The sequence below is a fragment of the Pteropus vampyrus genome, unplaced genomic scaffold (genome assembly GCF_000151845.1).
Source record: "Pteropus vampyrus isolate Shadow unplaced genomic scaffold, Pvam_2.0 Scaffold916, whole genome shotgun sequence".
NCBI lineage: Eukaryota > Metazoa > Chordata > Mammalia > Chiroptera > Pteropodidae > Pteropus > Pteropus vampyrus.
Genome location: NW_011889697.1, coordinates 8,960 through 24,382, shown reverse-complemented (window position 1 = coordinate 24,382; position 15,423 = coordinate 8,960). Strand labels below are relative to the sequence as shown.

General features: G+C 35.5%; 1 protein-coding gene and 2 pseudogenes across 1 annotated transcript; 2 read left to right on the top strand and 1 right to left on the bottom strand.

Annotated features, from left to right (window-relative positions):
* Window positions 1–4,029: 4,029 nt before the first annotated feature.
* On the top strand, window positions 4,030–4,148 carry LOC111734262 (annotated as a pseudogene).
* A 1,745-nt stretch (window positions 4,149–5,893) lies between these two features.
* On the bottom strand, window positions 5,894–6,835 carry LOC105309881 (olfactory receptor 4E2). The gene has a single exon (XM_011386091.1). The coding sequence runs from the start codon at window positions 6,833–6,835 to the stop codon at window positions 5,894–5,896; it is 942 nt and encodes a 313-aa protein (XP_011384393.1).
* A 5,241-nt stretch (window positions 6,836–12,076) lies between these two features.
* Window positions 12,077–14,246, top strand: LOC105309880 (annotated as a pseudogene).
* Window positions 14,247–15,423: the final 1,177 nt, after the last annotated feature.

Sequence of the window (15,423 nt, the reverse complement as noted above, 5' to 3'; positions counted from 1 at the left end):
TTCATGGTAGCAATATTTACAATAGCCAAGATATGAAAACAACCTAAATGCCCATCAACAGATGATTGGATAAAGAAGTTATGGTTCATATATACATAATGGAATATTACTCAGCCATAAAAAATGAAATCCTACCATTTGCAACAGCATGGGTGGACCTAGAAGTTATTATGCTGAGCAAAATAAGGCAGACAGAGAAAGATAAATACCATACGATTTCGCTTATATGCGGAATCTAAGAAACAAAAGAACAAACTAATCAAAACCAGACTCACAAATACAGAGGACAATCTGGTGAAGGCCAGCAGGAATGGGGGATTGGGGAGCTAGGAGTAAGGACTGTATAATTAAAGAAATATAAATTAGTAGTTGGTAGATGGTCACAGGGTGGGGAGCACAGCGTAGGGTATGCATTCAACAGTAACGTAATGGCTATGTGTATAGCCAGAGGGGTGATAGAGTAATCGGAGGGATCATTTCATAAACTACATAAATGCCCAACCAATGTACTGTATACTTGAAACTAATACAAAAATAAAATGCTAAAAAAAAAGCCAAAAAAAAAGAAAGAAAAATCCTGTGAGTTTTTTATAAGTACATTAAATTTATAAATCACTTTAAGAAGGTCCGTTATATTAACAATGATTTTTATTCTCATTTAGGAACATGCATATATCTCTACCTCTTCAAGTTTTCTCAGCAGAACTTTCTAGCTTTGTTTTGTTTCCCCCCGCCATCCCCCACCCCCAGAGGCAGGTATGCTTCCTTTTATTGGGGAAAAAAAAAATCCATGTAAAAATTTTGTACTAATTTTCTATTGCTGCTGTAATGACTGACCACAAACTTAGAAGCTTAAAACAACTTAAGTTTATTATCTAACAGTTCTGTAGGTTAGAAATTGAATATGAATCTCACTGAGCTAAATTCAAGGTGCCAACAGAGTTAGATCATTTTCTAATCCTTTTTTCCCAGCTTTAGTGAGGTATAATTGATAAAAATTGTACATATTTGAAGTGTACAACAAGATAATTTGCTATATGTATACACTGTGAAACGCTTAACACAATCAAACTAATTAACACATCTATCACTCACATAGTGACCTTTTCTGAATTTGTGTGATGAGGACACTTAACATCTACTCTTAGCAACTTTCAAGTTTACAATTCAGTATTATTAACTAAAGTCACCATGCAATATTTCTTGATGACCTCATCCAGTCCCATGACTTTAAATACTTTCTATACACTGCTAATACTGCAAATATACACTGCTAATACTGCAAATTCATGTCTCCAGACATGACCTCTTTCCCAAATCCCAGACTCATATATCATCTCCATTTAGATGTCTAATAGGAATGGCAAATGTATCATGACCAAATAAGAACTTTAATTTCCCACCTTAAAAAAGAAAAAGTTCTTCTTCGGTCTTTTCCATTTAAATAAATGGCACTGATGCAGGACGGGGCAACTTTTCTTGAGTTGAGAGGAGACCAAGCCCCATACTGAGAGAGAAGAGGGTTCTTTGGCGAGAGAGTGTAGAAAGAATGCAACATACATGCCGAAGTCAAGGTTAAAAGGAAAGTTTATTAGAAAAAGGGTAACACTCTCCAGACAGAGTGTGGTCTCCTCTCAAAGACAGAGAGTGAGAGGGACTGAGAGAGACGAGAACAGTGAGAGAAACAGAGAAAAGAGTACTGAGAGTAAAAGCAGTGAGAGGGACCAAGAGAAAGACACCAAGATGGACAGAGAAAAAGACACTGAGAGGGACTGAGAAAAAGAGACAGTGAGTAAAGGCAGTGAGAGGGACCCCAAGTGCTGGGGACGGGGAATTCAGTTTATATATATCATTCTTTAGTTCCTATGAGTTACAATTTAAAGACTTCTTTACCCATCTCCTTTCATATGGACATATAGTGAGAAAGGGGAAGGGAAAGAGTATGTAGCATGAAAGGCCTACTGTCAGTTCCCAGCCTTTATTCCATAGGTTCCTTATGGTTTTAGCCATAGAGAATGAATGATTTTATTTGTGTAGGTCGGCCACTTAAAGACTCTGTTTTTCCCGTTTCCCTTCCACAGAGGCGGGAAATGGGTGGTTAGCAATCCCAGCAGAAATCTTCCTTTGTTCTGCAGGTATCCTCTGGTCTTGGCTGCAGAGCTGATCAAGCAGCGAATTGCAGTCTCTAAATGTAGCTTGGCTGAACATTTTAATTCTCTTGCCTCCTCCTTACATTAAAACCACTATTTACAAAACAAAACGAAAAAAGTATTACAAACTCCTTAATTAACACAAACTTCCATAATTGACACAAGAAGACACAGGAAATGTAAATAATACTGTATGAATTAAAGAAATGTAATTTATGTAAACTTTCCAACAAAGAAACTTTAGGGCCCAGATGTCTTCTGTTCAGGTTACTCTTACTATGTACAAAACTACTCTTAATTCAGTGGTGAAAACAACAACCTTTTTATTATGCTCATGTATTCAATAAGTTCAGAATCCATATAGGCCAATGGAACAGAATAAAATACCCAAAAATAAATTCACATTTAAAAGGTCAACTGTCTTTCAGCAAAGGGGCCAAGGTAACTCAATGGGAGAAAAAAACTGTCTTTTCAAATGGTGCTAGGTCAACTAGATAGATGGAAAAAATAATTGCAATCCTTATCTCATACCATGTCAAAAGTAAACTCAAAATGGATCACAGATCTAAACTTTTAAGCTGAAGCTATAAAATTATTAGAACAAAATAGGGGAAAATCTTCACGACTTTTGGGTAGGCAAAGATTTCTTGGGATACAAAAAGCATCAATCCAAAAAGCAAAAAATTGATAATTGGACTAATCGAAATTTAAACTTTTGGTCTTCAAAATATATCATTCAGAAAATAGAGCAGCAAGCCAGAAAGTGATAAAAAATATTGGCAAGACATATTTTTAACAAAAGTCTTGTATCCAGAATATACAAAGAACTCGTACAACTCAGTGACAAGAAAACAAAAATAATAATAATAAATGAGCAAAATATTTGAACAGACACAAAACAAGAAATATGAAAGGATAACGAGCAAATGAAAAGATGCCCAACATCATCAGTCATTAGGGAAATGAAGAATAAAACCACACACTTGGCTAGAATGCCTAAAATTACAGATACCAATTATTGGACGTTAAACTCTTATACTTCTGATGAGAGTATAAAATGATACAACCACTTTGAAAAAGTCTTATAGTTTCCTACAGAGTTAAACATACACTTATCATGTGACCCAATAACTCTACTCCTAAATAATTACCCAAGAGAAATGAAAACATGTGTCCCAAAATATCCTATAAATAAGTGTTTATAGCTAATTTCTTCATAATTGTCAAAAACTGGAAATGCCCAAATGTCCATCAATATGTGAATGAATAAACGAATTGTGGTGTACCCATACAATAAAATATTACTCAATAATAAAAAGAAACAAACTACTGATACCACAAAGACATGGATTATTCTCAGAAACAGCATGCAGAACAAAAGAGGTCAGGCATGGAAGAGTTTATATGGTATGATTCGATTTATATGAAACCTTGGAAAAGATAAATCTAATTAATAGTGACAAAAATCAGATTCTTGGATGCTTGGGTGGGGTAGAGGGATTGTCTGGGAACAGACTGAAGAAACTTTTTGGGGTGTTGGAAATGTTCTATACCTTGATTGGGGAGGTGCTTACATGGGTATATATAATATGCCTTTGTCAAAACTTGTCAAAGTTTACAATTAAAATGGGCGCATTTTATGTAATTAAATTTTACCTCAGTAAAGTTCATTTTAAAAGAAGTTCTTTATACATCTTAATATTTGTCAAAATAAAAATACGATGAAAAGTACAAAATAGATTTGGAAATAGTGAGAGAAAAGTAACATTAAATTTGTCACTTTAAAAGTAACTAAATTTAATTCAATATAAATAAGTAAAGGCTTAAATAGACACATTAACAATATACTTGAGAGAAAGATTAAAACTTCTATAATGTAGTCTACAGCCATGCCACCCTGAACAAGCTCGATCCCATCTGATCTTGGAAGCTAAGCAGGGTGGGGCCTGTTTAGTATTTGGATGGGAGACCAACTAGGAAGAACAGATGCTGTAGGTGTAAAAATTAAAAAATAAGGGATTATAAACTGACAAGGTCCTTGGAATCTGTGAGGTCAACCAAGGGCTGCCTCCCCTTAAAAAAAAAAAAAAACTTTTAGAATGTATAAAACACAGGTGTGATATATAGCTTCCCAGAGTCAATAACCCGCAGAGGAGTACAAATCAAGAAAGTGGGATCTCTCTCAACTATACCTGTTCCTGAAAATGAGTCTGTGCCCCAAAATGTGTTCTTTTTTAAAAAAATTTATTTATTTAAATTAGCTTCAAGTATACAGTACATTGGTTAGACATCTATATAGTTCATAAAACTATCCCCCCATTTGCTCCCTCCCTTCCCTGGCCCTCCACTTAACCATCATATTAATGCTAACTGCATTTCCTCTGCCGTGCTCTCCATCCCAGTGACCAACTATCAACTACTAATTTGTACTTCTTTAACCCTTCACCCCATTCTCCCAGCCTCCCAACCCACCTCCCCTCTGTCCGTCATGAGATTGTCCTCTATATTTGTGAGTCTGTTTTTGATTAGTTTGTTCTTTTGTTCCTTAGGTTCTGCATATAAGTGAAATCATATGGTATTTATCTTTCTCTGTTTAATTTATTTCACTCAGCATAATAACCTCTAGATCTATCCAAGTCATTGCATATGGTAGGATTTCATTTTTTTAATGGCTGAGTAATATTCCATTGTATATATGAACCATAATTTCTTTATCTAATCGTCTATCGATGGGCATTTAGGTTGCTTCCATATCTTGGCTATTGTAAATTGTGCTGCCATGAATATCGGAGTGCATAGATCTTTACAAATTATTATTTTGATTTTCTTTGGATAACCACCCAGAAGTAGAATAGCTGTGTCAAAAGGTATATCTATTTTTAATTTTTTGAGAAACCTCCATACTGTTTTCCATAGCGGCTGTACCAATTTGCAATTCCACCAACAATGTATGAGGGTTCCTTTTTCTCCTCATCTTCACCAACACTTGTTTTTTGATTTATCGATGATAGCCATTCTGACAGGTGCGAGGTGATATCTCATTGTGGTTTTAATTTACATTTCTCTGATGGTTAGTGACCTTGAGCATCTTTTCATATGTCTATTAGCCATCTGTATTTCCTCTTTGGAGAAGTATCTGTTCAGATCTTTTGCCCATTTTTTAATTAGATTGTTTGTGTTTTTGTTGTTGAGTTGTATAAGTTCTTTATATATTTTGGATACTAACCTCTTATCAGATGTATCATTAGCAAATATATTCTCCCAAACAATTGGTTGTCTTTTTGTTTCGTCGATGGTTTCCTTTGCTGTACAAAAACTTTTTAGTTTGATGTAGACCCATTTGTTTATTTGTTTGTTTGTTCGTTTCCCTTGCCCAAAGAGATATATTCGGGACACCGGTGGAGGGTAAGAGGCTCTCGTGGGATTCATACTGAGGAAGTCTGCATTACCTGGTGCCAGAACAAGGGCTAGAAGAGTAGCCACCATCATGCCTTAGTCCGGCCCCCCTCAAAAAGTGTTCTTTTATTGGTGAAATCAGAAGCCTTCTTTAAACTTTGTTGGGTTCTTTTTCCTTACATGCTTCACCGTGATCTTTTCCTTTATATAAGTAATGGTTATCAAATCTCTCTCTTTCAAACAAAAGTCTGCCCTGCTTCATGCCATTTCACATAATGATTTTGATTCTTTACTTTTGCTCTCTCATTAAAGATACGGCCACAATTATATCTGCAATCCCACGACCATCATGTACATGATCTAGTGAAAAAAACTTGTCTCTGTCTGAGATGCTTCATAGCACTTTTTACTTCCTCATTCCTCAAACTGTAAATAAGGGGATTCAAGAAAGGGGTGACCACTGTGTAAAAGACAGATACCACCTTGTCAAGGGAGAAACTGGTGTCTGGCCGGGTGTAGATGAAGATACATGGTCCAAAAAAAAGGGCAACCACCATGAGGTGGGCTGAGCAAGTAGACAGGGCTTTCCGGCGCCCTTCAGCTGACTGTTTTCTAAGAGAAACCAGGATGACTGTATAGGAGGTGACCAAAGCCAGGAAACAGGCGAGGGAGATGGTCCCACTATTGGACACAACCAGCATGCCTGTGAGGTATGTGTCTGTACAGGCCAGCTTGATGACAGAAGGCACATCACAGAAGTAGCTATCAATAATGTTGGGGCCACAGTAAGGTAAACGAATAGTCAAGAAAGTTTGCTCCAGTGAGTGAACAGTACCCCCCAGCCAGAGAGCAAAGACAAGCTGTATGCAGACTCGCATGTTCATCACAGTGGAGTAGTGTAATGGGGTGCAGATGGCTACGTAACGATCATAGGCCATAATAGTCAGTAGAAAGATCTCAGCACAGGCAAACAGGTGTAGGAAGAAGAGCTGTGCAATGCAGTTGTCAAAAGAAATGGTCTTTCTCTTTAAAAGCAAACTCTCCAGCATCTTGGGCACAGTGACAGATGAATGGCAGATGTCAATAAAGGACAAATTGCTCAGGAAGAAATACATAGGGGTATGGAGACGTGCAGTAAAGACTATGGTAACCATGATGAGAATGTTCCCCCAGAGAGTTAGCACATATGTAGTTGAGAATGCCATGAAAAATAGTATCTCCAGTACCCAATTATCAGTAAGTCCCAAGAAGACAAATTCAGTCACTCTTGTTTGGTTTTGTGCATCCATCCAGTGAGCTTTCTAAAGGACTTGTGCGGGAATGGAGAGGGATGAAAGTTAATTTAGCTTTAATATTATAAGAATAGACCTAATTAAATTGATTCTGCATTTCTATCTGAATTGTTTATTTATTTGTAGAGCATATGGAATATAAGACAAATTTAATCATAACTGTTAAAATATACTCACCATGTATCAGGAGCCATTCCAGGCACTCTATATCCACCATTCTGCACGATGGCATAGGCATTACTGATCGTGTCTTGCAGTTGAGTTAAGTGAGCCTTACAAGAATAAATAAGTTGCCCAAAACCCTTAGCGACTAGTTAGCTGGCTCTTTTAATTTCAGTCTGATCCACAGATAACGCCAAGTTAATATTCCAAAGTACAACTCCCAGCTAAAAACATGCAATGTTTCATTTTTCCTATAAAATTAAATGTACCTTCAAAGCTTAAAACAGTCTGCTGCACATTTATTTTTCCAGTATGGCATTCCCCTTCTCTCCGGCAAAGCAAGTTACTATGCTTCAGCCATGCTACCTCCACCTATTTACTTTCTAAAACCTTTGGCCTTATTTATTATGTTTCTTCTGCTCAAAAAACATGCCCTCTAATCAAATGCACTCTCTTTACCTCATCACTGACTATTAAAATACCATGAATCTTTCAAGACCATCTCAAAAAGCAGTACCTTTAAGAAAACTTTCCTGACACAATCAAATCCTATCTCTCCCTTTGATGCTTTTTTTGTGATACTTAACTATAAAAGAAAATAAAATAAGGTATTTGTTTTCCTTTCCCATTAAATTGAAATTTTCTTAAAAAGCAATGACCATATATGACTTATCCTTCGCAGCACTTAGAATGGTTTCTTACACACAGTAGGTATGTAAAAAATATTTTTATTTGAACTGAGGTAACCTGAAAAAGAATTCAATCCTTCCTTCACAATAGAGCTAATAAGTAACTTAAAAAACATATTTTTAAAAATTTTGTAATATGCTTTTTCTCTAGGAGATATTATTGTATAAATACTAAAGTTATATTTCTCCTAATTTTCTATACTGATTGGCTGGCCAAAAAATTGTAACAAATCTTAGGAAATAATTACCACAAACCATAAAAAATATTTATATTCTTGATCCAATGATTTCATTTGTAGGAATCCCTTAAGCATCCAAACTATGGAGAAAGCTAAATACAAAAAAAAAAATTAATTACAGCGTTATTTAAAAAAAAAGTCATGGGACATTTTTTGAAGCTTGAATGAATATAGTGAAACTTGAATAGAATTGTGTGCAGCCATTAGGAACACTAGTGATAAAAGATTACAATATGAAAAAATATTGAAATATTTTTAAAAATGAGATAAAATTACTTCTACATTCTTAAAATTTTTTAAATACATATAGTGCCATGTAAATGATCAAAATACAAATAGCAGACTAGAAGAAAATATTGCAACTCACATAAACAAAAAAGGATAGTATTCCTAATATTTAAAGATCTCTTAAAATTTGATAAAGAAAAAGAGATGACAATTAAATATGGGTAAAAAAAAATATGACTAGGTAAATCACAGGAAAAAATGCAAATGACAAATATGTATGAATAAAAAGATGCTCAACTTCAGAAGCAGGTGAAGAAAAACTCAACCAAATACTTTTTTTTCTCTTCAGACTAGCAAAAGAGTAAGGAGCTGAGCACTCTGTAGACTGCTTCTGGAAGCAGATATTATTAAGACCTTTTGGTAAATAATCCGGCAGCACTTCTCAAAATTTTAAATGCCTGTACCACTAACCCAGAATTTCCACTTCTAGGACTGTATTTCATAGAAATAAAAGATCTATATTTCTTAAAACATTTTTAGCAAAACAAGGCACTGGAAATAAAATGAATGTTTATCAATAGAGAAAAAGGTAGATAAATTTTATGACAGCCACAATATGAAATATTATGCAGCCATTAATAAGAATGAGTTGCATCTATGTATATTGACTTAAAGCAGTGGTTCTCAATGTGGCAGCATGTTAGAACCACTTACGGGGAGGGGGAGGTTATAAATTTTGCTGCCCAGTCTTCACTCCAGACAATTAATTCAGAATATCTGGAGTTAGACCCATGAGTACTTTTAAAGTTCCTTGTTGATTCCAACGTACAGTCAAGATTGCAAACTTAACTTCAATAATATATTAAGTGAAAGGAGCATATTATAATTATATTTTGAACCAGGAAGGAAGAAACGGGGGGAGAGAGAGAATGGAAGGAAGGGAAAAAAAAGAAAGAAGGAACAAAAAAAGAGGAAGGAAGGAATCAAAAGAGATTTTTATGAGTACACATACACATATATGTGCGTATATGTGTTTTAACATGTTTATACATATTCAAATATTTATTGATGAATTACTTTTGTCTGTAGTATTTATTCCTAAAAGGACAGAAGATAGGTGTTGAGGAATACACACTTATTTTAACATTGGTTACCTGTGGAAGTATAGACTTGAAAGGAATAACAAGATTTTTTTCATTTTTACATTATATTCTGTATTATTTAAATTTGTATAATAAACATGGGTTACTTTGTTTGAAAAACAAAGTATTAAAAGCATGAATAGGGGAGAAAACAAAATGGAAACAAAAATGCTGACTTCATAGGATTATGAGTTCATTTTTCCTTCTCTATGTCTAAGAGTTTATAATATGGTTGTATTTCTTAATAAAGCAATATTCTTAAAATGGGAAAGATCTTTTCTATAAACTCCTGGCCAGCAATACATTAGTAGCAGAAAACCAAGAGCTGTTTTGCTTTCAACTAGAAAGAAGAGGGCAGAGGCTCTTCATAAGAGCACGTACAATTCAAATAACTGTGACCTTTGCCTCCCTAAGCCTCAGTTTGCTGAGCTGCAAAATAGGAACTAGATGCATCTCTTCTATGTGATTAGATGTGGCAGCTGTCTAGGTCTCTGTTGAAAGATTAAAAGAGAAGTCAGGGAATGGGAAGAATCTCTGGCTTCGTTAGTGGTTCTGTGGCACAGAAAATTATCATTGGAAATTAAAGCTCAGAGCATTTATTTCTCTAAGAAAACGGAATGCAGATAAGATAAGCTTCCAAGATGTTTTATGCCTTGCCCTGCTTCTGCACAGCAGAACTGGAACTCTGTCCCAGTTCTTCTGCCTTTAGGTTTCCATCACTCAGCAGTTGCCTCCAGAGAGCTGAGCTAGATTAACTTCTAAATCTCTTTCAGTATATTGTACTTAGTTTCTTTTTTTAAAGATTTGATTCTTCATATTATATTATGATATTATCTACCTGTTTGTCAATCAAAATAGGAAAAGAAACCTCTGAGAAAGAAAACTACTCAGGTTTTAAAGGTGAAAACTGCTTAAGGTAAGAACGAAATAGTGTCCTCTTCTCTGCGTACAGAGAAAGCACTCAACAGCACTTCCCCCATATGGTACAAGAATGTAATCATAGTGAGTTATGTCCCAGAGAGTGACACTGAGTAGGAAAGCCCAGGGGAAAAGAAGTATCACATCTCAGCTGTACTGTAGTCTTTCATGTCTTCTCCAGAATGGCCCAAATCTAATCTGTGTGCTGACTTTTAGAGCACAAAAATGACAGGCTTTCTCTGGTAGTAATAAGGACTGCTTTGCTTTAAAATCCAGGGACCAAACAAGTATAGACTGAATGGTCCACCTGCCAGTGGAAGAGACCCATACTTTCTTTGGAAGGTTGTATCATTTTCAATAGTCATTCTATAAACATTTGTGAGTACCTAGTGAGGCACTGAGCTAGGGATGCAAATACAAAGATGCAAAGGGAAGTGATGGTCTTAATCCTTCCCAACCCCCAAATTCCATAATCCTATGAATCTTTTGATAATTAGAAAAAGAAACAGGTGTTGTGGCAAAATCTAAAAGGCGACAAGTCACAATCTTAGGCATTTAACGGAAGAATCTTGGAGAATGTATGTATTTGTGGGGAGTGTGTGTGTGTGCACGCGCACGTAGATTCTTTCATAGAAAGCAATACACTGAAGATATACACTGAGGCCTGAGACAGAAGAAAGGTCAAAACAATTCTCATAAGTTAAAATGCCTTCTATTAAACTTCTAAACACCACACACTTATGCAATATATTAGACAAGTGATGAGAAGAGTCCCGCTCAGTACAATGTACATGTATAAATACATGTGCCTCCCCACAAAAAGTGTGGCAAGCAATGAAAGTGAAGAGCTGGTAAAACTTACCAATTTTTTCAAATTATACAGGGGTAATTTTGTTCATTGTTATAATATTATAATATTCTTTCATCCATTTCTTTCATAATTCTTTCTAATAAGGAACAGAGAGAAAGCAAAATTAAGAACACAAAATTAAAAACACTCTGATTTGGACATTAGCAACTGGTTTTCTTTTTAAATATTTCCACCCTTTTAATGTTAGTTCCTGGATTTTTCAATCCTTTTATTCCTTGTAAAATTTGCATTTATCCTCTTGCCTTCCTCTGGCCAGGTAAAGTAGAAATAAGCCTACTTGTCATTTCCACTTTAATCAGTAACTACCATGACACCATTAGAATCATTACATTTGAACCGGTTCCAACAAACATTTACTATAAAAGGAAAGTAGTCATTTTTAGTTAATATAAATAGCATACTTTAAAAGATATGACCTGATACTAACTTTAAACATAAAATTTTGTATCGTAAAAATATAAAAGTGTTCTGATTGTGATAATCATGTCACAATGTATGCATATATCAAAGCATCACATCGTTACTTTAAACATATGCAATTTTTATTTGTCAATTATACCTCAATAAAGCTGGGAGAAAATAAAATATAAAAGTTTCAAAGGAGTTGTGTCAAATCAAAGCCAGTTAGTGTTTGGTTCTATTCTTGTCCTGCTAAACTAATAAACATTATCAAGTGAAGACTTACTTTGTGAGTTAATATATCTAAAAATTTGAATTCTGCTTCCTTTTACTCCTTTAACCAACTCATCTATCATATCTCTGGGTGCACTTGGCTAGTCGCTTGGTTTTATTTTCATTATCTGGAAAGTAGGTAAAAATTTTATCCCTTTAATTATTGCAATAGTTAATTTTATATGTCAACTTAGCTAGGTCACAGCACCCAGTTGTATAGTGAAATACCAGTCTAGATGTTGTTGTGAAGGTATTTTTTAAATGCGATTAACATTTTAATTAGTAGACTTTGGATAAAACAGATTACTCTCCATAATATGGGTAGGCTTAATACAATCAGTGGAAGGCCTTAAAAGAAAAGACTGAGGTCCCCTGAATAAGGAATCCTGCCTCCAGATTGTCTTCAGACTCATGACTGTAAGACTGAATCCTGCCAGAATTTCCAGGCTGTGCCCTGTAAACTTCAGATTTGCCAGGCCTTACATTCTCATGAGCCGATTCCTTAAAATAAATCTCTGTCTCTCTTTCTCTCTCCACATACATATAATTTATTCTGATAGATAGATAGATAGATAGATAGATAGATAGATAGATAGATAGATAGATAGATAGATGATAGATAGATCGATCGATCAGACCTATTGGCTATGTTTCTCTGGAGAACCTAATACAATTACCTTCCTTGCAATCATCCTAAAGATGGAAATGTGGTTTAGGTTTACGAAGGTGTAGGTATATGGAAAAACCAGTATTCATTCATCACTCTTAAAAGATAAACTTTCTTAGAAGATCTTGGTATCTCCTCTCTCCCTCCATCAACGTTACCTAAATAACTAACAATAATCGTTATCACTCTATGAAGGTGAAGCAGAAAGAGGATAGGAAAATTCAGTGTTATCAAATCAAATCAATCAACCTAGCAGCTCTATTAAACTCTGGCTGTCTTTTAAAGGTCAAAGCAACATTTTTCAACGTATAATCAGTAACATGTATAGACTTATCTTGTTTATTTAAAATAGATTTTCCACTGTCATCAAACACTTACTATAAACGCCTGTGCCTCCTCCAATGACTCATTTCTCCTTTTATAGAAGCCTGGGATGTAAAATCACAAAATTCTGCACAGAATAGATTTCAGACTTGAAAACTTTGGGATTTTTATCTGTCTGGCATAGGATTTTGAAGTGATCATTGCATGACTATAATTGAACTTGCCATCAATGAACACTCAAGGGTATTATTAAAAGTTTTCCATTTCAATGAATTTCTAGTTATTAATCTCATTCATTTAACAATTTAATAAGTGGACAACAAAACCAGCAGCCTCCAAATATGGAAGAGTTCCAAACTTTGGCAATTAGCATGACATCAGTTTGTTTGGCCACTATACTAACCACTGCAATACACACCAGGGATTCAAAGGCCACTGACAAGTGAAATCTCACCCATGAATAATTGAATAATGAGTAAATGGGTACCAATCCATGTGCTTCCAAAATGCCCAATATACAGCCTGGAACTAACTTAATTTCCAGAAATATCTGATTCAACACCTCCTCATTTGTCTTTTCTGCTGCTTGAATATAAGTTCAAAGCAAAAATATATAATCTGCACTTTACAGATTGTCTGCTTGAGGTAACCTCTTTCAATAGTGCAAAAATGTCAAGGTATTTTGTAAACAGTTTTTAAATCTCCTTAAAATAGTTTTGACTACTTAAAGCAAAAAAATAATAACAAAACATTGTGGAATTTGTAACATGAAGGATTAAAATATATGAAAATAATAACAAGAAGGCTAGGAGGAAGAAAATGGCAGTTTGAAAGATTTTTATAATATACAGGAGAGACTGTGGAGTTTGATGTTGATGAGAAAAGGGTGTGGGAGCAGTAAATGTTATAAGCCCTGGTGGAGTTCCACCAGCGCAAGGCGGTCAATATGCAGCAAACTGTAACCACTATAGATGCTATCCACATGGTAGGGGTCCTCCATGCAATTACCAGAATTACTAGAACAGTGAGAGTAGGGAAAAGGAGGTATGGGAGAATGCCTCGAAGGCCAGGCTCAACAGTGCCAACCCTACCTCAGGCCACAGTTCTTACCTAACTACATTCAGAGACCCCATGAGCAACAACCACACTATTCCAACTCTCTAGTGTAGGAAGAAGTGATGGAGGGTATTGACAACCAGGGTGCAGGAGAATAAGGTAGACCAGTGAGACAAAATATGTATCAGAGTTATAGATCATGATTTCTCAGAGGCCCTTCTAACCAAAAGCAGCACAAAGAGGATAGCAATAAAGAGAAGGAAAATCAAGGAGATAAGACCCAAGGTCAGCATCCACCTCAACATTATTACCACCACAACTTCAATTACCTTTGCGGATGTCCAGAAAACCCTCAACCACAACATGGAAAAGAGACAAAAGCAGCTGATTCACCAGCTGAGAATTTATCCACTTCTGAAGCTGAGAAGGGCCTGGCCTGAATAAAGGTTAGCTTACCACCTTTACCATCATCTGGTTCAGTCATCCAAAAAGAATAAATGAATACAAAATTCCAGTAATAAGAAAAAAACAAAATTTTGAAGCTAAAGACCTTAAGTGCTTGCTTTTTGCCCATTGACCAAACGCTAGAGCTATTCACATTATCTATACAGTTTGGGGTTTTTTTTTAATTTATTTATTTTAATTAGTTTCAAGTATATAGTACATTGGTTAGACATCTATACAGTTTGTAAAACGATACCCCCAATTGCTCTCTCCCTCCCCTGACCCTCCACCTAGCCAACATATTAATGCTACTTGCATTCCCTATGCCATGCTCCCCATCGTCATAACCATCCATCAGCTACTAATTTGTACTTCTTTAACCCTTCACTCTACTCTCCCAGATCCCCATACCCACCTCCCTTCTGTCTGTCACCAAATTGTCCACTATGTTTGTGAGTCTGTTTTTGATTAGTTTGTTCTTTTTATTCCTCAGATTCCACATATAAGTGAAATCATATCGTGCTTATCTTTCTCTGTGTGACTTAAATACCTTCTAGGTCCATCAAAGCAATCTTTTTCCATCCCCTTCCTTTTAGTCTGTGTGTGTCTTTTAATCTGAAGTGAGTCTCTTGCAGGCAGCATATATAGTGGTCTTTCAGCCACTCTATCTTTTGGTTGGAGCACTTAATTCTTTTCCATTTCAGGTACTTATTGATAGGAATGTAGTTGTTACCATTCTTTATTCCTGTTTTTGATACAGGTTTTTTTCTCTTTAAAGAAGTTCCTCCAACATTTCCTGTAATTCAGGCTTGGTGGTGATCAATTCCTATAGCTTATTATTGCCTGGGAAGCTCTTTATCTGTCCTTCAACTCTAAATGATAGCTTTGCTGGATAAAGTATTCTTGGGTCTTCAACCTGTCGAATATTTTTTTGCCAAGCCCTTCTCTCCTGCATAGTTTCTTTTGAGAAATCAGCTGCCAGTCTTATGTTATAGGTTTTCCCTTATAAGTAATTATCTGTTTTTCTCTTGCTGCTTTTAATATTCTTTCTTTGTATTTAACCTTTGGTATTTTAATTATGATGTGTCTTGGTGTGGGCCTCTTTGGATCCCTGATTTTTGGAATTCTCTGAGCTTCCTGGGGTTTTATGTCCATTTCCTTCACCAGGTTAGG